At 36.2% G+C, this 22,096-nt stretch overlaps 2 protein-coding genes and 1 pseudogene across 6 annotated transcripts in view; 1 reads left to right on the forward strand and 2 right to left on the reverse strand.

Moving 5' to 3' along the window:
• LOC109112299 overlaps positions 1–10,408 on the reverse strand; it is a 145,035-nt pseudogene extending 134,627 nt beyond the window's left edge.
• A 351-nt stretch (positions 10,409–10,759) lies between these two features.
• Positions 10,760–15,791, forward strand: LOC109067376 (adaptor related protein complex 3 subunit mu 1). 2 transcript variants are annotated; one of them, XM_042768950.1, is made up of 9 exons: positions 10,760–11,007; positions 11,904–12,184; positions 12,342–12,513; positions 12,592–12,729; positions 12,842–12,927; positions 13,526–13,659; positions 13,754–13,961; positions 14,100–14,244; positions 14,851–15,791. In XM_042768950.1, exons 2-9 carry the CDS (start codon positions 11,912–11,914, stop codon positions 14,949–14,951), a joined length of 1,257 nt encoding a protein of 418 aa, XP_042624884.1. In that variant the 5' UTR covers positions 10,760–11,007; positions 11,904–11,911; the 3' UTR covers positions 14,952–15,791. The 2 variants fall into 2 exon arrangements, with proteins under 2 accessions (XP_042624884.1, XP_042624883.1); XM_042768949.1 differs by having other exon boundaries at positions 10,767–11,007; positions 11,799–12,184.
• Positions 15,792–15,982: 191 nt separating this feature from the next.
• Positions 15,983–22,096, reverse strand: part of LOC109091936 (vinculin-like) — a 35,408-nt gene continuing 29,294 nt past the window's right edge. For 3 of the 4 annotated variants that reach the window (XM_042768945.1, XM_042768948.1, XM_042768947.1), the window contains exons 19-22: positions 19,801–19,992; positions 18,120–18,323; positions 17,910–18,014; positions 15,983–17,825 (exon numbers count right to left, since the gene is read on the reverse strand). In XM_042768945.1, the coding sequence (XP_042624879.1) occupies positions 17,679–17,825; positions 17,910–18,014; positions 18,120–18,323; positions 19,801–19,992 (648 nt within the window). In that variant the 3' untranslated portion in view covers positions 15,983–17,678. The remainder of the gene's footprint in view (positions 17,826–17,909; positions 18,015–18,119; positions 18,324–19,800; positions 19,993–22,096) is intronic. The other variant, XM_042768946.1, reaches the window with a different exon arrangement.

The following is a 22,096-nucleotide window of genomic DNA, read 5'->3' on the forward strand; positions in this document are numbered from 1 at the left end:
TGGATCAAATGCTTAAGGTTTAGAGGGTGACATAAACCTCTCCACGCCGCTTTAGGCAGATTACAGACCTTTTTTTTTTTTTTTTTTTTTGAGTCGGCTTGGACCATTTTAAGCATCTGAATTCTTTAAACACAATGGGATGCAAGTTGGTCCTTGCTTTTTCTAAGTGGTAAGCTACATTCAGTTCTCTTCATGCAAGGCCAGTGAAGAGAGGCCCACAGTTTCAAACATAATAGTCAGTGACAAGAGCTTTGGTTTCTTTCAGAATCATCACAAGCAACCTAGATTAAGCATCCAAACACTGCAAAGCAACACTTCATGGCTGATTCAAACATATAGCATGGTTTGAGGTTACAAGCCCACAGGAGATAACCATTAGTAAACTGAATGAGTGTTAATGTCACACAGGCATCCGTGTGCATAAACCAAGAAGGAACAACCCAATGATTTACAGACAATAAGCTATATTGTTTTTAGTGTGATGAAAGGGCCCCCTCATGATCATATGTTTTACATTGTGCACGCTGAAGTGATGCATTGTTGAGGTCCGCACACAGAGAGAGGAAGAGCACAGCACAGCTGAGTAAACCAATACAGGGTAAAAGGTCTCCGTCTGATACATATCTTTCTGCTCAGTCTCGATTTAAACACACTATAATTCAGGGGTCTCCAACCCTGCTCCTGGAGAGCTACAGTCCTACAGATTTCAGCTCCAACCCCAATCAAACACACCTGAAGCAGCTAATCAAGGTGATCAGGGCTACTTGATAATTACAGACAGGTGTGTTGGAGCAGGGTTGGAACTGAAGTCTGCAGGACTTGGAGTTGGAGATCCCTGCTATAATCTATGAATCCAAACAAAAACAATCCTACAACCGTTGGAAAGAATTTATGAGAAGAGCTTGTTACATACAAACACAGTCTGATCTGGACAGCCAAACATTTCTTATGACCGTAGTGTTGTGGAAAACAGAAACTTAATCAAAAATACTCCAGTCATTGTGTGTTGCATTTCATATTAAACATTTACAGTAAATAATACAGTGTTATCACACACAGTTGACAAAGAGTAAATGGCACTTTTGACTGTAATCTTTCTTTGTTGTTGTTTTCCCAAATAAATAAATAAATGCTATCATCATTAAACCTCAATTTATTCTTATATGACTTTCTGCTGACATTTTAAAGTTTCTGTATGTTTAAATATGAAAATTTTCACAGCATTTATTAATCTTGGTTAGAAGTTTTCTAATTTAGTAGATGTAATTTATAGAATAGAATAGAATAATATACTTTGTAAGTTATTAAAATAATGTAATTTATTTTGTATATTTTTTTGTAGTCCATTTTTACCATATAATATTTTGCACCATTCACAGTTAGGACTTACATAAAAATTACAATATGAACAAATGAATAAACCCATACTATCTTAAACTAACTGTATCGGTTGACAACATGGTTGAAGGAGAAATTGTAAAATTGAAGAGAATTATTTGGTTTAAAACTTAGAATGCAGCACCTATTAAGGGTTTTGACTATATTCTGGTTATATATCTGTTATATCACTCAGCCATATCAACTGAAAAGTATATAGATGCATAAAGACTAACAACATATGATCTAAACATATTTCTTCAGCCTTCTTTTCTTGTGTGGATGAAAGGGACTAATAGGATTCCAAAGCTGAATCAGAGGTGAAATTGGTGACAGTTTGAATGAACCCACTTCTAAAATCAAAAAGAAAGATGTCGAAATGAATCAAACTCTGAATCATTATAGTGATTAATCCATTTATAATGTAGCTTATATAAGCAACTTGCATTGGTGTTCAGTTCATGTTTTGGGGGAGTCGTGGCCTAGTGATTAGAGAGTTTGACTCCTAATCCTAAGGTTGTGGGTTTGAGTCTCGGGCCAACAATACCACGACTGAGGTGCCCTTGAGCAAGGCACCATTCCCCCAACTGCTCCCCGGGTGCCACAGCATAAATGGCTGCCCACTGCTCCGGGTGTGTGCACTTTGGATGGGTTGAATGCAGAGCACGAATTCTGAGTGTGGATCACCATGCTTGGCTGTATGTCACGTCACTTTCACGTTCTTTTTTTTTTCAAACCCATTACTCTTCTACTTCTACTGGGAATCTTTTCTGTCTTGTTATAACTTGTAAAATTGTTTAATAGCTGTATAGTCATGCAACCATGCTCTCTCACATTTCTAATTTTTGTAATGGGGTCTAATTCACTGTGCAAAGAGAGAGAAAGATGCATATGGGGTGGAGTTAAACACAATTTGAAAAGAATGTGCATTTTAATCGTAAATCCCAAGGGAAGCAACACCCTGTTCCCTTGGAAAACTTGTATGTGCCTGAATTACATTTTACTAATATTAATTTTATTTATTAATGTATTGTGGATGAATATGAACAATAAATGCCATTAAAAATCCTGTTCATTGCTAGTTTATGATAATGCTGTTTTTACCAATGAAAAAAACAGTATAGATGCAATATTTAATCTGGTTGAAAACGAGTCTTTACAATGGCTCGCACTGAGAAGGTACTAGATCACTGCATTTTTGCCATCTCACAACTGTCAAAACTGTTTTATGGAGTTTTTGACTACTGAACGTTTTTTTTATTTATTTTTTTAAAGAAATGTGTATACATACATCACTGCATTTTTGCCATTTTATAACTGATGTTGTTAAACAATAGTAGAATCCAATGAATGCACTGCAAAAAACTGATAGTGATTTTAACAGTAAAAAGCCCTATTCATTCTCGTGTATTTAAAGGCTTGTCAGTTTAAACTATTCAAGCACAAGACGGCACGAAAGAAATCTCAAGGCGGTATTGCACCGTCATAGATCGTCTCTGTGTGCACACACCTGAAGCGCACACACCAGGAAGTCGTCTCTCAGACAGCAAGCAAATACCAAATGGAGTTCTTTTTCACGTCTCGAGCAAATTGGCACAAAATCAGCTCTGAATGGCTGCATTGACGAGTATCGACCTCTTAAGTGAATGTAAATAGTTAAGAAAACCGGATGTGCATAACGGACCCGTGCATTTCTTAGGCTGTTAATAATGTTCATCAAACAATAAAATAAAAAAAAGAGAATCACTCACTGCTCTTAACTAAGTAACTTCTGTAGCTTTAATGGATATTTACTCCATAAAATTTAGGTAATTTGTCTGTCTGAGGGCTCAGCCTGCCTGTGGGTGAAATCCTAGACCCGCCCCTGTATAGCGATACGACCCAGCACCCAAAATACGATCAACACATTCCAACGCAGTCTTGATTTTTTGCAAAAGATGGATAAAAAGGTGCACGAGGCAAAAACCTTGAAAAAAATTATATACAACCCTGCCAAATCACAGATATGCCAATTCACACGGGTCTAATATCATCACAGGACCTCGGTGCCTGGCGAAATATGGTAAGTCATTTGAGGGGGAATTTTTACTTTACAAATTACAGACATGGCCAATTCGCAAGAGATTAAGATCACAGACAACCTTCGCAATTATTAAAAATGACTAGAGGTCCCCAGGTAATACTAATCCAGTGTGAGTAGGGCTAAAGACTGTAAAAATGATTGTGAAAATAGCTGTAAATTGTAGTTTGTTTAAGTGTTATTTTGTGTATTGTGAGGTATTTTGTGAGATATAACCTCACATATAATTTTATAGTAAAATACTGTTAAAATTACATTTTTTGGGGGGGGGGGGTTACAAGTTGTATAATTTACAGTGAAAAAACGTAAATTCCCATAATTTCCTTCATGAGACTTCAAAGTTGAAGTTTTTCGATGAATAACTGTTTCTTCTTAGTTTTTTTCTTATCATTTGTGTACATTAGGGTTTTATCTTACATATACTGTTGTTAAATGAACGTTTATTGCATTATTTCAGTATCATTAATGTTACCATTACGATGTTCAGCATTTGTGTGAATGACATTGTGTGCACTTTCTCTATACAAGTATTTCCCTCCTCAGATTGTGGAAAAGCTGTTTGACTTTCTCATCATGTTTTTGGTGGTTGTCAGTGTCCAACAATGTTACAAAACAGATATAAGTACTTCAACAGGTTGGTATATTAGCATTATATCAGTTAATGAAACATGCTTTTTTACTGTAAATTTAAGTTCAATCTGCAAAACCAAATATGTTGCTTCCATATTTTTTTTCTGTAAAGTTAAGGCAACCACAGCTGCCAGTATTTTCACATAAATGTCACAGACAGATTATCAGTTAATATAATATATATATATATAATATATATATATATATATATATATATATATATATATATATATATATATATAATATATATATAATATATATACAATAGATATAGATAGAGGAGTAGATAGATAGATAGATAGATAGATAGATAGATACAAATTTAATATCCACTTTTGCAACAGCAATAAGCCCACTTCTCAAACTTTGTCCATTCCAGAATCCAGTTGGTACCTTCTGACCAACTATAACTGGACACCAACAATTTCCAAACCAAGATAAATAAGGAGGAATATATACTGGGTAAAAATGTTCTCAAAACTAACTAAACTGAAAAAAAATCCAAGTTAAATATATCCCAAATTACATGCAATTACATGAAGTAAACAATACATCCCTGTTCTACTTCCTATGGCTTTCAGTTGACTGCTAAGCCCATTACCAAAAGCAGGACATACTGTATGTTGACTAAAAGCACTCTAAACTTGCTCTAGTCACTCAGAAACAACAGCAGAATTGAGTGCGGATCTGAGCTGGATTGCGCTAAAGCATAATTGATGCATATCAGCCTTTTATGATGCAACTATGACATCAAGATGCTCAGACAAAAGCACATGTTACCCTAAAGCTACCGCGAGTTTCCCCAGATGCTGAAATTACTGGTGCCACACTCTCAGTCTCAATCTCAGACTTATCAAATAGCAGCTTCACACATGATTAGATCAAGAGAAGTGGGATCAGATGAATCCAGCCGTCTGAACATAATTTAGAGTTGTCAGTCTCCTACTAATGCGCTTAACATCCTTCTAATCTTTGCATTAAAAAGGATCAATTGTTTAGATCAGATGCTAATCAACAGAGTAACATCAATACACAAGATGGCAACAAAACTGGTAATGCATAATGAAGAGATCTCACATCCTCTAAAGATGAAATGAAGTGAAATTTACATTGTGCTACTAAATAAGGTATTACAGTAGGGAAGTACATTATGCCACATGCAACAATGAGAGCTATTCTCATGAACACTAGACTCCACATCACATAATGTAAAAGAAACTGATTTTTTTTTTCTAATCACACAAAGGGGCAAATGTCTATAATCAGCCTTCAATATCACTGAACATACCAAAATGGCCTGTGTTAAAACAAACAGTATAGCACTGGTGAAGTACACTTACATTTCCTTGTGTTTCTCCTCTGCTAATATCTGGTCATTTGTCTTGAGTCCATACCTGTTAGACACACAAATCAAATCTTTGTTACACCAGATCTACTAATAAAGAACAAGTCTAAGTTAAAATAACAATAATAATTTCTTCTTGATTAAAATATTTTTATTTTAATTACATTCATTAAAACAACATTAGTGGCATAAAATATTATGGTCAAAATATGACTTATGTCTAAAGTAATTCATGTTAAACTAATTTGTACCATATTTAGTCATCACAAACAGTTAATCATCTTGAAATGTACTCTCAAACAGATATTATCATGGAACAATCTACACAGAACAGATCCATTTGCCCCGGGATAAAGATAAGCGCATGCAACAGCTCATTTCAGTAAGACTGAAGGTGAAGGTCTTAGGCCTAAGACAAAATAAAGCTTCTTTCGTTGAGCCATAATCACTTCATCAACTTAAAACGTCTTTGGAAGTGAGTACAATAATTCGCCTATTTCATTTGAAACTGAACTCTGTGTCTGATTCCATCTAAAAACTGTATTTACAAAACATGGGCAATTATGAGTCATTCGTAACAGAACATGAACTTGGTGTGCTTTTAAAAATGGAAACCATCTAATGACTGTCTGTAGTCTGTGTTTGTGGTACAAATGGTCATAAGAGCTCATATAATAAGGTGAATTTGTACATCTGAAGAGGATTATGGAACTAGACACTGACTTACTGCAACTACTAGAGGTCTAATGAACAAACAATAAAAAGTATTTGGAGACAAAGGCGAAAAACAACAACAGAAGACTTGAGTATTATTTACACTACCATTCATTTTTTTTACTGTCAAAGACAGAAAAGACATATATAGACTTCAAATAAATGCTGTGCTTTTGAACTTTAAATTCAAAGGATCCTGAAAAGAATGCATTACAGTTTTCACAAAAATAAAGAAGTTTTGAACTGAACTGAAGAAATGAACTGTTTTCAACTTTGATGAAGACAAGAAATGTTTAAGCACCAATCAGCATATTAGAATGATTTCTAAAGGATCATGTAACACTGAAGACTGGAGTAATGACTGCTAAAAAAAAAAAAAATTCAGCTTTGCCATCAGAGGAATTAATAACATTTCAAAAAATATTAAAATAGATCATTATTTTGAATTGTAATAATATTTCACAATATAGCTGTGTTTGCTGTATTCTGATCAAATAAAAGCAGTCTTGCTGAGTATTTCTTCTAAAAACAAAAAATCTTATCCAAACTTTTTAACGGTAGTGTATATGCAGGTAAACTGCGGGGGGAAAAGTTTAACAAATTAACCGTAGTTGTAATCAATAACAAAACCTTAATTTGTCATTGAATAATGTCTTTAAGAGAACATAATAAGTGACCAAGTGATATAACTGCGATTTAGGAGTCCTGAAGGAGCTTTTTTTTTCCTCATCGACCAATCAAACTGCTCAAGCAGCTTAAACTATTTTCCATTATCTTGAAAGTCTTTTTATATTTGGTATGTGGTCAATCATGTGCTGGGCCAATATCTAATCATGAAATAGGCAGCTCACTGATCTCTCTTAACGCATCTTAGTAAGCTATTCTTTGACTCTGCCCTGCAAACAACAGGTCATGCAACTAAACCAACTGCTCTACACTTTGAACAAATCAAATGGAAATCATTACAGTCAAAGTCTGCCACAGGCCCAGCAGTTTTAAGATTACCAAACCTGTTTGCAATAGTGCAGACAATTAGGAGCCTATAAACTGTAGTTTGATTGTTTAAAAAACTTTCATATTTACTGAATCAAATGTGATCTGGTGCATTCTACAATTTGATCTGAATGATCATCTCATACATTTCCAAATGAAGTATTCAAAAAGTAAGTGATCGTATACAAAAAAAGATCAAACCAGTTAGACTTGACTAGTTCCTACTCAAGTGCCTTCTTGACAAGTCTACTCAAGTTAGACTTGAGTAGTGCTAGAATTGCACTCTTTGAGTAGGCCTACGTGTCAAACATGAGATTTCCTCAGGGAGTGTCCATGGCACATGCTGCCTCCTTAAAGAACAAGGAGCACTTATTAAACGTAAAAGGTTTAATTTCTTTACAAAGAAGACAAAGAATATTATGAACCCAAAAGCTACTGGCCTTCCAGCGTCTCTTCAAATCTATTATGGGCAGACCAAAGTTCAGCCACTCAGTGACATGTTAAAAAAGAGGTTTTAGTTCACACGTCACAACACACTGATACAAAAGCAAACGTACAGCAGTGCCTAGCCATGCCATCAATTAAATTAAAATCAAATTGACTTTAAAGAAACATGTGACTTACTTGTCTAAAAAGTCTTTGTCCACAACAGCACAGATGTCAAGCAGGGGGTTTCCCATCCCGAAAAGGGCATTTTGACTGCAAAAAGAAAAAAAAAAACATGGATGTCCAGTTAAGACATTAGGAAAACATCGGAGTAGTTCTGACAACAGACGTAAGCAGAATTATACTAGAATCATATGCACATGGCCTTTGTGATTCACTTGCATGATATGTCTTCTAAGAATAGCAGGGACATTTCTTTGACCAAGCAGACTATTTTCAGCATTTTCACCAAAAATTCAAAAAATGAATTGCATAACTCAAGCATTTTTGTCTTGAGGGACTTAACATGACAGAATTTCATAAACACAGAAGATCCAGTCAAGCAAAAACTTCAGCACATTACACAATCTGAAAAACGTAAGCATTGCTTTTTAATTAAATCCATGATGAGCTACAGTACAAGCTGGATATTTTGTCTATCAGATGCAAAAATTCTCAGTATTTGTTTAGTCAGACACAAATAGTTTTAAAGCAGAAAAGCATGTCATAAATGTTTCAAACTAGGCACTAAAACATTTAAGAAAGCATTAGACAGCCTCCACATCTAACCAACCAAGCATTCAAGCACATGGCTGAGTGACTGGCCGTTCATTCACCCTGAATGAAACGTGTGGTGGAGACCCTAAGATTAAAACTTTGCCTCTGATCGATTGTTGATAGCGTGATAAAATTGCTTTGCAATGCTTTGTAATGCTTTGTCTTTTCATAACATATTATTCTTTATTATTAATGTTAATAAATAAGGGAGCTCTTCCAAATACTACTAGGAATAAACCATGAATTCTACTGACACAAATGAGCAGGCAACAAAATTCGTCTAAATGATCATTTGCACTCCTACATTCAAAGAAAGACAATTGTTACGGGGAACGTGTGAATAGGCACAGATGTGTCGGTGTGGGAGTTTGTGAAGCTTGTGGTGCTCTAAAACAGATGTTTAGGGGGTGCTGTTCAGTGCATAAAGAAATATATGAATATCATTTCTGTAGTGACTAAAATAATCTCTCTGTACAACTAAGAGTAAAAAAAAAACAGCCATCCCAGAAACACAGTTAATAAGCAAACTATCCAGAAACCTATACAGCATCACATCTTGTGAGCTTCCATTAGCCAAAACATTCAAAACATCACCAAATTCTCTTAAAACGACATGCTATGAGTTGGAAAATGTGTTTCTATTTACATTATGGGCTGACAAAATTATAAAACTTAGAAAATTCCATAATTAGCTGAATAGGTGTCTGACTGTCCAGTGTAGCCCTACCTGGCTGTAGGCATGAGAATGGCTTGAGGTGCTCCTCACTGGAATTTAATGACAGCGATCTGCAATGGTGTAGTACACAGACTCAAGAGCTCCTGGCTGCTGATTGGCTGACTAATAGGCGGGGCTTAGTTGCTCCCCGTTTAAGGTTTTTCGTGGGTGAAAATGTGGCGCCAAATGTAAAAATAAACCTAAATGTACCCAATGTGCAAATACAAACAATAATGCCCAATATCCAGCTATGACCTAACCGTACTCATACATGACAGTGTGTAAGCATTGACATCTATTCTCAACAGCCATTAGACGAATAACTAGGGTAACTTATTTTACACTCATGGCTGAGATTTCAAAATGACAACACTGCTAAAGGCACCGCATGTCTGAGAAGGTGGGTGTCCATAGGTTTGGGACAGAAATACCAGCAGGAAAGTGTTCTACACCACTTGCAACCAACATTTGTGCATAGAGCATAAACTGTATTATAGATCCATGCATGTATTGATGTTATATATGCATGCGTGTTCCTTAATTTTGAGGCAGCGTACCCCTGGAAGTCTTTCTGTGCAGCAGAGCCCGACTGCATAACACAAGACACGTGGAGCCGGAGGGACGCACTCCAGTGGTCGATATAAAACACTCAAGGACAGCGGATGTTCAAAAGCATTAAACACAACAACACGAACTCACCAGTCGCCTATGTATAATTAAAGTGATTGTGGAACGCTTTGGATGTCGTTCACTCATAAAGAAATGCCCATGATCACGAGCTTGCGATTTAGGCTTTGCATCATAATCGAACTGAGTCATCGGCATCGCTCTATAATGGGAAAATGCCCGATATGTTTCTCTCCAATGCAACAACAATGTGCTTTTGAGAGAAAGCACTGAATTGACAGCACGTGGACTTTAAATGACACGCAGACTAGACCTCTGACCCAAAAGTGCTCGCAAACAAACCATAATAAAATACCAAACACACGTTTGACTCGGTCATTCTACACTGTTCAGCCTGTGTTTACTGTACCTGAGCTTTTTTTCCTCGAGTTTAATCCTCTTGGCTTTAGGTTCATCGGACGCCATGCTGTAGTTTGATAGAGGTCTCTCAATTATGCCCAGGCACCTTGTTGAGACTGAGAGAGTGAAGCATCTGGAGACACGGCCGGCAGATAGTTCTTTTGAATCGAATCTTTTCACTGAATCGATTCACAAAACCGTTCAGAACTATTCCTTCACGAACCGGTCTGAAACGGTCCGAGCTGTTCTCACGGACCCACTGAACTGAGAATCGTGTCTCTCGATCACATCCGTTTCGTAATGTGCCGAGGATCGATGACTGAGCTGCTAATAAAAGCATTCGATTCTCTGTTCAGTGAGTCAGTAAATATCGCGAGTGAACCGAAGATTTGACTAACATGGTGGAAGGTGGAAGTTACTTTAATAGCTATAGCAGAAGTGTTACAAATAAATCCTACTGCAAATGTATGAATTTGTAAGTTCACTCTCATTTTAATAAACTTTAAAAAAAAAAAACGTATTAAACAAAGTGTTTCTGCACGCCAGGAACCACGTGATAATATAAAAAACCAGTGAATTTGTTCATTTGATTGTTCTTTGAAAAGGGTTGTTCAAAAGAACCGATTCGAGGAAATGATTCTAGCCGTGGAGAGAAAAAAATACCACACATAGCTGTCCCTGTGCATTGCCGGAACAAAAAATACATTCCCAAGCTAATATAAACTTTAATTATACACATGCTTTGCAGAGGTATCGTTTAACATCTTTTACCTTAAGTTTTTTACGAGAAGCGATTGTTTGTGTTTTAAAACTACTTTAATATAAATTCGCGACAGGCTTAGATTCGAACGCATCACACACATCTGCCACATTTACAAGCGGGGGATACTGCCCGAAAACATTAATCGAGACAGCTGTCTATAGGTAAGTATTATTTAATAATAAATAAGTTTAGATATGTTTAGTTATGAACAACCGACTGTCTGTGTTTGTTAGCCTGAACATTATAGCATTAAATAATAGGAAGATAAAGGATATCCTGTAACTCTTCTTTCAGGAAACAAAACTTTCTGCTTTTGTTTTTAGTATTTTCGAGTAATTATTAGTCATGTTAACTATCACACAGTCCTGCATTGTCTTTAATATTACAGTAATATCTATGTTACAAGTTTGTTTGCGACCAGCGCAAACAGATAGGTTTGAAATTGAAATTGTGTGATAAAGTTGTTTGCACAGAGCTCAAGACCTGAAATGTAGCTCCATAAAGTGCACAGTGAGCACCATTTATACCTAACCTCTGATCAATATAATTTCTATTTAAATTAATTACTTATTTTTATTATTTTAGTGATTATAGAGGGATACACGTTGATATAATATGGATAAAATCTGCTTTAAAGCCTCTAACATAATTACTGTAAGCAATACGAATATTGTTTTATTTTATATAGAGAGTATTTAATTAGGATAGTGACTATAAAGCAGATTAGGAAGATATAGTATAAAGCAATAAATTGGTAGGAATGAATTTTTATGGGTTTTATGCTAGTTTACCTACCATAATGTTCTCATAGCTCACTTTGATTATTCACTTAAATACTAAGTTTTATTATCGTACATGAATACAAACATGGGTATAATGAGTCTTATTTTCCCAACAGCTCTTTTATATTTAGTTTGTATAACCAGTGTTATAAAAATTCTTTGTCTTCTAGGCATATATCTCTCCAAACACTGGAATAACGTAGTAGCTCATACCTGCTGTTAGCACGGTGACTCTCATTCTCATTGTCCCATTTATTATCCTGTTGATATCCCAGCCCTCATCATGATTCACAGCTTGTTTCTGATAAACAATGCTGGCGATTTATTCCTGGAGAAACACTGGAAGAGTGTCATAAGCCGCTCCATCTGCGATTATTTTTTCGAAGCACGAGAGAAGGCAGTGGAACCGGACAATGTGCCTCCTGTCATCCGCAGCCCTCATCACTATCTCATAAACATCTACCGTGAGAAGATCTTCTTTGTTTCTGTCATCCAAACAGAAGTGCCTCCCCTCTTTGTAATAGAATTTCTGCATCGAGTCGCAGAGACATTTCAGGTATCAATAACCTACTGACGGTGTGGCCTAGAAAACATGTGGATTCAGAAAAAATTTATTTTAAGAAATGAATGCTTTTATTCAGCAAACTTGGTGTGCGTTTTATTGTAGATGTCTTGTATAGAATGTGTGCTGAATAATAAGGTGTTTCATGCAGGACTATTTTGGAGAATGTTCTGAGACCACTATCAAGGACAATGTGGTGATAGTCTATGAGCTCTTGGAGGAAATGTTGGATAACGGCTTCCCCCTCGCTACAGAGTCCAACATCTTGAAAGAACTCATCAGACCTCCCACAATCCTGCGATCGATGGTCAACACCATCACAGGTAAGACACCACACACCCACTCAGGGCTTTGTTTATGGCCATGTGATGTTGAGAATCTAACTGATTAATAATCTTCAGGCAGTAGTAATGTTGGCGAAACCCTCCCTACCGGTCAGCTCTCCAGTATCCCATGGAGAAGAGCAGGTGTGAAATATACCAATAATGAGGCTTACTTTGATGTGGTGGAAGAAATCGATGCCATCCTGGATAAGTCTGGTGAGAATATTTTTTTACTTTGATTTCACAGGTAGATTGTTCACGTCAATGCATAATACTGGAGGTATGTACTTCCTTTCAAGGTTAATGTTGGTGTACTCTTCTGTTTCAGGAACTACAGTTTTTGCAGAAATCCAGGGAGTTATTGATGCTTGTGTCAAGCTTTCTGGAATGCCAGACCTTTCTCTCTCATTTATGGTGTGTTATGTTAAAAGGTGTAATGTTGTGATGAAACCAAATTAGCGACATGTCTTTTCGTTCATATTGTGATGTATTAAGTGGGAAAATGAAGGGTGGAGAATTGGATCTGTCCATTGGTGGTTCATTAGAATTTGAGATGTGGCCATTGCACTCAAAAATGAAAGCAGATGAATGCAAGCTTGTAGGGGCTAGGTTTAACCTTTTCACCAAATGGTTCAGTTATGACATTTTCATTTATATTATGAGGTCAATATAAATAAATGAAACATACACACTGTCAGAAAATATGTTTACGATCACTATAACATATTTAAAAAATGTATATGGTGAAGTTCAGAGCATAAGTGCTGTTGCTGGGCTCCTGTAGTGCACCTGGGGATTGAGTATCTTTTTCAAGGACAGAAAAAACGAACAAAAGATGAAGCATTATACTCTTAACTAAAACTATTTGAATCAACATTTCTCTCATTTTAATATTATTATGCATGCAGCTTTTATGATCTAACTTAAATCAAGGGACTATATGGCACATGGACTTTTCAGCATGTTTTCAGGAAAACATTTTTTTGAACAAAACTATGTTCTCTATCCACAGAACCCCAGACTCCTGGACGACGTGAGCTTTCATCCGTGCGTGCGTTATAAGAGATGGGAAAGTGAGAGAGTTATCTCCTTCATTCCCCCCGATGGAAACTTTCAGCTCATGTCGTATCACATCAGTGCGCAAAAGTAAGCGTTTATCTGAAGTAAATGATTAAACAATAAACTTAAAACATGTATTAAAGATATTTAGATATTAAAAGTTTTTTACCTGTTTTTGCAGCCTCGTAGCAATCCCGATATATGTGAAGCAGAACATCAGTTTCTTTGAGACTGGATCTTCAGGAAGACTGGACATCACTGTGGGTCCTAAGCAGACCATGGGGAAGACTGTGGAGTGTTTGGTAGTGACCGTACACATGCCCAAAGTGGTTCTCAGTGCCAACCTCAATGCGACTCAGGGAACCTACAACTATGACCCCGTCACAAAGGTCAGATGCAACTCTTTGTTTTCCATTTTTAATAATTGATTGAAGTTGTGTTATTCTAGTAATGTCATAGCTTTAGATCATTTGAAACACTATTTTTCCCTGTGATGTTGGCTAATAGTTCTGACTGTTGTCTTGTAGATTTTGTTGTGGGATATAGGGAAACTTAACCCCCAGAAGCTTCCCAATCTGAAAGGAAGTCTAAGTCTGCAGTCTGGAGCTCCTAAACCAGAGGAGAGCCCAAGTCTGAACATTGACCTGAAAATCCAGCAGTTAGCCATCTCAGGTAGGCTAGGGTCCTTTATCAGCTTTAGTCGTTATTCATTGCCAGCAGGACCTTGTGATATAGCACCACTGTTATTAACACACTTTTAAAAAGCACATTAAGTTGCTATAACCCTGCTTAATTTATTATTTGTTCACTTTTTTTTTTCTTGAAATTTATTTTCATCTCTTTCCACATGTCATCGCCGAAATACACTTACCATCAAATGCTTAGGGTCAATAAATTTTTTTAAAGACTTTTTACTTTTATTCAGCAATGATGCATTAAATTGATCAAAAAATGCCAGTAAATGATATTTAGAATGAAAAGATTTTTTAAAATGCTTTTGAACTTTCTGTCAAGCGTTTATGTAAAATCTGATGATCATTATTATCCAATGAGCATTGAGAATTGAAAGAGATCTGATTTTTTTTGTAGAGAGGGCGTTTACATGGTCAATGTCACAAACTTGCTTATTTGAATAATGACTTAGAAATAGTGTACAAAAATCCCATTTGCAGAGTTGTGGACCCCACTGTATGTTATGTAAAGCACCTTAAAACACTGTTTAAAAATGTGTTACATAAATACAGTTATGCTTAATTCACTCTCTCGTCTGCTTCACAGGATTGAAAGTCAATCGTCTAGACATGTACGGAGAGAAATATAAACCATTCAAGGGTGTGAAATATGTGACCAAAGCTGGGAAGTTCCAGGTCAGGACATGAGGCCAGCTGCAGAGTTTCACAAGGATATGCCAAAAGTTTATTAGAGGTGCCATTTTGTGCACAGTCTCCCTTTATTTTTTAAAACATCGCAGTTATTGTCATTTTTATCTTTCTTGTTTTGTGGGAAGTAACTGGCAAGAAGTGAAAGTCTTTCCATTGGAGAGTATTGGGAGAGCCTTTTCTTTGGGAATCTTTCATTTCATATCAACAACATTCCATTAATGTATAAACACTGTATTATGTTAGATTTAAGGTACGGTGAATCTCGGCCAGAAACACATTACATTATTCCCAATACTGCTCTACAGTCCTGATATTGGCACAAAACAATACCTGAGTTTCTGCACATATTCACAGGCCTTATTTTTTCATTAAAATTTATTTGCCAGTTCAGTGGCCTTTGAATGAAAAAAAAAATATATATATATATATATATATGTATTTTGAGGAGCCTTCGCACACTCAAATGGCCTTTCTTTAAAAGAACAGTCATGCTTATACTGTAGCACTATTTACAATGATGCAATCTACTATACAAGCACATAAATGCTCAGAAGTGAATGGAAGCTGTATCTGCCTGAAAGACCATTTACGCTTAAATTAGTTTGCCACATACAAGGACTATGGAGCCATTATGAGCACAAGAGATAAAATCTGTTCAGTTGCGCTCACCGGCAGTGATACGCTAGATATGCAGGTCTGACACCTTAATGAAGTATTGAGGATTTGCACACAAGGACACATAATTGCATTATTTTGTAAAATGTCAAGGGAACTGCATTTTAAGCTATGTATTTAAACCAAAAGCCTTCAGATTTATAAAGTTTGTGAACAAAATGAGGTCTTTGTGTGTTTCCACTTCTGACTAATAACGGTTTATTATAGCTTCACTTGAATATGTTGGAAAGTATTAGTAATGAATGTCTTTTAATCTTGGTCTAATTATTGAAGTGCAGTACCTTTTACAAATTAGAAAGTAACTTGTCCCTTTACTGACATATTTGGGGAATGAAGTTTCCAAACAAAACCCCTTAACAGAATTTTTTTATTAATCTGAGGCACATAAGATGTCAACATTAGTGTCATATATACATTCACAAAGCAGTAATTTCACCCTTTCTAAATGTCATCAGAACCCACAACGTGCTATTACACATACAAATACAGCCCTGGAAACTTTCATAACGAGGCACTATATTGGGGACTGAAATGGTACTCTTTAAGATGTTTATGCTGTGTAGATAAGTGAATGCAAGATAGTGTTCGTGTAGCTGTACAGATTCAGAGTGCATCTTCAGCTAATAATGGTGATGAGCTTATGCTACTGAGTTTTTCATACTATGATTGCACAATTTCCACACATTTGGTTCTATACTGTAAATTTACTGTCCTTAAAACAGCAGTTCACGCAAAAATTCTGTATGACCTGTATGACTTACTTTATTCTGTGGAATATTTTTAAAAATATCTCAGTTTTTGTCCATACATTGAAGGTCAGTAAGATCCAAAACAACATGTTCTGGACCCCATTGACTTTCATTGCATAGACAAAAACATTTTCCGTTTTAGAACAACATGAGGGTGTTAACAGACTTCATTTTGGGGTAAACTATGCCTTTTAAGCATCTCCAAACACATAGGTATCATATAAACAAGCCACCTGGGTCTTGTTACCCATTCAATTTAAATGGGTGAAAATGTTAAGACAACTCTATCATCGATATACTACAATCGCAAACAGAATCACACTGAGAGAAGCGTCAAAATCACAGTTCAACTGTTGTCAGAATTGTGCTTTTCTGTTAAGAAATGTAAATAATCATTCACTCTCTCACAAGCTTAACAGAAAGAAGAGCTAAGTGTGAATGAAGTATAAAGAATTTCAGTGTTAACTATCCAAGCTTTCACATGTCTATGTAGATTTACACCATAGATACGTATGTTTATTTGATAGCTTATGGATATTAAGTGTAAAAAAAAAAGAAATTCTTTGGCATCAACCATGCCATGCAAAATACATCTCTGTAATGGCACGACCCATCAAAAAAGACATTATCATATTTAATAAATAGCTAAGCCCACTATAAATATGAGCACAGAACAGTTATTTATAGTGAGTTATAACTTAAAAACAACCAGCCAAAGGGTTTGTGAATAGCAAAGTAAAACTTACAACATTGTATGTGTTGTATATTTGCGACTAAAAAGTGATCTGTGATAATGTTCTGTTGAAATATAAGAAATATAAATATATACATTTTCAATAAGAAAATTTCATTGTCAAAAACTAATTTAAAGTAAATTTCATCATGTTCGAGAGAGGCATCATGCTATTTTTTTCCAATACAAAATAGAAAACTTCTTCATGAAACAAAAAATATATATATACGTGGAATTTAGAAACCCAACATACCAAAAATATATATTTAAAAATTTGCTTCCTGTATATTCCTACACTATACCTCAGTAGTGTGAGATAAAGGTAACTACAGCAAACTTTCAGGACAAAAATAGCCTCCGTAAGGAGGAGCAGTTTAGGTGTACCAAGTACCCATACTAGCAATTAAATAAAAAGTAATACCAGTCTCCACGAAACTAGAGCCAAACACTGCTGTCCAAAAGTATAAGAATCAGATCAGGTGCTTTTTTCTGCCACCCCTTATCAGATCTCAGATGCTTGAAAAGGCATGTATGCGAATTGCTAATTGAAAACAACTAGTCCTCAGTTTACTGGTACCAGGGGGTCTTTCGGACCCAGCGAAGAGTGAACCCTGCATCTGTGCGGATCTTGATGGAGGCGGCTTCTGCTTCTCTGACCGTCTCCTTCACGGACTGCATGAGGTTCTGCGCATTATGCACAAGCATCTCGGTGGCTTAAACCAAACAATCATTTTAATTCCAATCCAATCCAATAAATCCTTCATTAAAGATGGTTGTGAATGTGCCTTGTCTCCTCACCTGCTCAGATTCTTCCTCACTGATGTTTGTGCGTCCCAGCATAGTGGCCTTTACTGTTGACAGGATCTTCAGCTGAGTGCTTATAGTTGGGATACGCTCACAAACCTGGAATAAACATTCTAGAGTTTACAAATTAACTTGACAAAACAAGCCAATTTGCAAATATTCATTTATCAGTGCTCTACTAATACTAATATATGCGCCACTGACCTGCAACAGGTTTGTGCGAATCCGTTTGTCAGTGCATTGCTTGGCTACCTCCTTAGCCAGCCGTGTGACCTCATCAGAGGCCTTGGCGATGTCCTTGGCGCACTGAATGAGGGCACGTTTATTCCCACTGCCTCCACGCACCAGACGAGACATCTCCGCCATGAGCAGGGCCATGCGCTTAGCTGCTCCAATGATGTCATTACCCTAAGAAGAAAAAAACCCACACAGACTTAGCATAAGGACTTTAAATACAGGTTTGATTACAGATGTACAAAAAAGTAGATCATTTTTGCCCGTTTTTTAACCTGTGATTGTTGATGAGCTCTAACTATGTGTCTAAATTCTATTTATAACACTCTAAAATGTCAAAAAGACAAATAGTGTTTAGAATCAGGTCATATTCATCCAGTGCACATCAGTCATGCATTTTTGAAATTAGTGTAGGTGTATCATGTCTCCTGAAGTCACATTTGTTGGACTAAATGTGAGAAATACAAAAAATTCACACTAACGAGAATTTTTTCAGTGCAAACGGAAAAGCATTTGCATGTCTGTTACAGTTTTGGTCTGAGTTTATATATCGCAATTCATGTTTTTTTTTTTTTTTTTTTTAAGAATTTAAAAAAGGTAATTGCAACTCTTTATCTCACAATTCTGACTTTCTCTCACAATTGCAAGAAAAAAGTTTGTAAGATAAAATTATACCATTTTTTTTTTATCCGTTTATAAGTTTCCACAGTTCTTTTGTCAGCACGAGAAACTCTGACGGTATTTTTTTCTGCAAACATAACTTTAGGGGCTCCATAGAATCTAATGTATTTTCCTCCAGCTTGTCAGAAATATGATGCCCATCTAACGAATAAAAAATAAATAAAATCTGAATATATATTTGATCATTATACTTTGAGTAGAATTCTGCATGATCCTTTAAAAAGTGAAAGTGACACAGCCAAGTATGGTGACCCATACTCAGAATTCGTGCTCTGCATTTAACCCATCCAGAGTGTACACACACAGCAGTGAACACACACCCGGAGCAGTGGGCGGCCATTTATGCTGCGGTGCCCGGGAGCAGCTGGGGGTTCGGTGCCTTGCTCAAAGGCACCTCAGTCGTGGTATTGCCGGCCCGAGACTCAAACCCACAATCTTAGGGTTGCGGTGCCCGGGAGCAGCTGGGGGTTCGGTGCCTTGCTCTATGGCTCTTTTGCATGCAAAGTTTCAGTGTGTTAAAATGTAATATCCTACAATGGCTTTGACATGGTTAATTTAAATGGTTAGAAAAAGTGTGCAACAAACAAACAGGCATGTGACATGACTTCAACATGTGTAATTCCGAAGTCATTGGGAAACTGTCATCCATGGCTTCACAGGTTGGCAAAAGCAGAGAGTTTGGCAGCAGCGATTGAGTGACTGGCTCCTTATTCAAACCGGGGCACAGAGGCGTGACACTATCAGAAATGAGCAGGGAAGTGACTTGTGAAGCCAGTATCAGTTTGTCCAAGAAATGCACAACAAACTTGCCATTCCAGTCACGGTCATTGGCAACCCCCAGCAGCATAAAAACACACCGGACCCAAGTGTGAAGCAACAGCAGCAGCAGCTATCTGGTTTCAGCATTCCCACAGTAATATCTGGATGCAGAAGGGATGCTGTGGCCCACCGGGGCCAGAAAGCAGAGTACCTTACTGGACCATTTGCGAGTCTCCTGGTGCAAAGACTGCGCAGCGGCCAGAATGGGCTGGTTAACTGGCTGATTGGAAGACATTAAGAGAAGCTCTGGCTCAAAATCATCCTCGTTGTCTGTGAATTCATCCTCATCTTCTATATCTACTTCTGCCTCAGCGGCCTCAAAACCCTCGTCTGTCACTTCAGGCTGGGGAGGAGGAGGAGATGGAGGGGGGTAAGAAAGGATCCAGCATGGAGAAAGAATCAGAGTTAGTACGAGAGGCACTGCATGGAGATTCCCAGGACATGATTGTGGGAACAGCTGGATTTAGGATGGCTGGGAGAGTCCTGCTGGGTAACATCTGCCACAGGGTTTATAATGTCAACTGAAAATCAGGTAACTGATCTATTCTCACATAAAGTTGAGAATAGAAACTGGGCGGTTATTGGACAGAGAGCAAACAAGCAAAGCCCCCAACAAGATGAGATGAAATTCATGATGAGTTCTCCAAAAAAAAGCAGCTTTGGCATTACTGCATATGATTTTATTTTTTTTAAGAAGACTGAAACTTCTGGCTATCAATTTTTTTATTTTCTTTTAATTTTTTATTTATTTTACTTTTCTAATTATTCATTATTACCTTACTTATAAAATAAATATTGTTCTTAAATAGATATATATATATATATATATATATATATATATATATATATATATATATATATATATATATATATAGCTGCCCAAAATAGTGGTGATATATTAGTTATATTTTTCATTTTACATTTTTATTTTAAAGTAATATTCAAAAGCTTTAAGAAATTAATACTTTTATTAAACAAGGATACATTAAATTGATCAGAAATTGATCTTTCTATTCATAAAAAATCCTAAATAAAATGTGTCATGGTTTCCACAAAAATATTATTCAGCACGTGGTTTTCAACACTGATAAAAATAAGCAGTTTCTTGAAATAAGTTTCTGGAGCAGCAAATCAGCATATTAGAATGATTTCTGAAGGATCCTGTGACTGAATCCTACAGTAATAGCTGCTGAAAAATTCAGCTTCACCATCACAGCAATAAATTACATCTAAAAATATATTAAAATAGAAAACAGTTATTTTAAATGGTAATAATATTTCACAATATTACTGTTTTATTTTCTTTTTTAACAAATAAATGCAGCCTTGGTGAGCATCGGAGACCTTTTTCAAAAACGAAATCTTACTGACCCCAGACATTTGAATAGTAGCATATCTGTCTATATACCTGCAATATCTCAGCATCTCATTAATCCAGTTATTCCTATTTTTACACTGTATTAACTTTATTAAAGTGAAAATGACCATAACTGAACAAATAAAAAAAGATACAAACAGGGAAAGCGCATGTTAAAATGCAAGAGAATGAATAGTTTTCACAGGGACCGAGACAAAGCAGGACTGGTCAAGTAGAAGTAGAAGTAGAAGAAATAGCACAAAAACATCCACAAAAGGACAACGACACAAGCAGTAGGTCAAACACACCCAGTGGGCTCTCACTACATTTACCTGATTGGATTTTATAAGTATTACTGCTTACGTCACCTTCTAGCACCTACAAGAGCCTTTGTACTGAGCTTGTTTCAGCTCTGCGCTAGTTCCAGTTGATATCGCATCCACCTGTCAGTCTCGTTTCATACAAAAATCATGTATTGGTCCATCACTATGGTAAAAAAAAATGAGTCTGCTTGTTAAAACGTTAGAGCATGCAAACATTTCTTTCATAGATGACAGTTTCCACTCTTTTTTCCCCTGAAACTGGAATCATCACAGAGATTTCCACATTTCAGGTTAAAGACAACAAAAAACGCTCCGATTTTCAACAGAGGCAACATTTCACAATCATAAAGCGCAAACCAGTACACAAAGCGCATCTCAAACATTTGAACACATTTTTTTTTTTCATAAACTTTTATCAGTTTCATCTTGATATGATTTGTGAGATTCACACTTTAATTGTAATTATAATTCTTAAAAATTATTTAGTATTGTATTTTATTTACAGTGCATTACCGTTCAAAAGTTTGGGGTCTGTAAGTTTTTTGTTTTTTTTGTTAAAAGATGTCTTTTATGCTCACCAAGGCTGCATTTGTTCATTTAAAAATACAGTAAAAACAATTATAGTGAAATATTATTACAAGTTAAAATCATTTTTTTCTGTTTTAGTTTCCAGTGATGGCAAAGCTGGATTTTTATCAGCCATTACTCCAGTCTTTAGAGTCATATTAGCCTTCAAAAAGCAATCTAATAAGCTGATTTGCTGCTTA

This window comes from Cyprinus carpio, chromosome A13 (genome assembly GCF_018340385.1).
Source record: "Cyprinus carpio isolate SPL01 chromosome A13, ASM1834038v1, whole genome shotgun sequence".
Lineage (NCBI taxonomy): Eukaryota > Metazoa > Chordata > Actinopteri > Cypriniformes > Cyprinidae > Cyprinus > Cyprinus carpio.

Excerpts from the sequence above, each read along its gene's own strand:
- LOC109067376 (XM_042768950.1), top strand. The coding sequence starts at position 11,912 with ATGATTCACAGCTTGTTTCTGATAAACAATGCTGGCGATTTATTCCTG. Across the intron at positions 12,730-12,841 it reads TGCCATCCTGGATAAGTCTG|GAACTACAGTTTTTGCAGAA; the intron begins GTGAGAATATTT and ends CTTCTGTTTCAG. Across the intron at positions 13,962-14,099 it reads ACTATGACCCCGTCACAAAG|ATTTTGTTGTGGGATATAGG; the intron begins GTCAGATGCAAC and ends GTTGTCTTGTAG.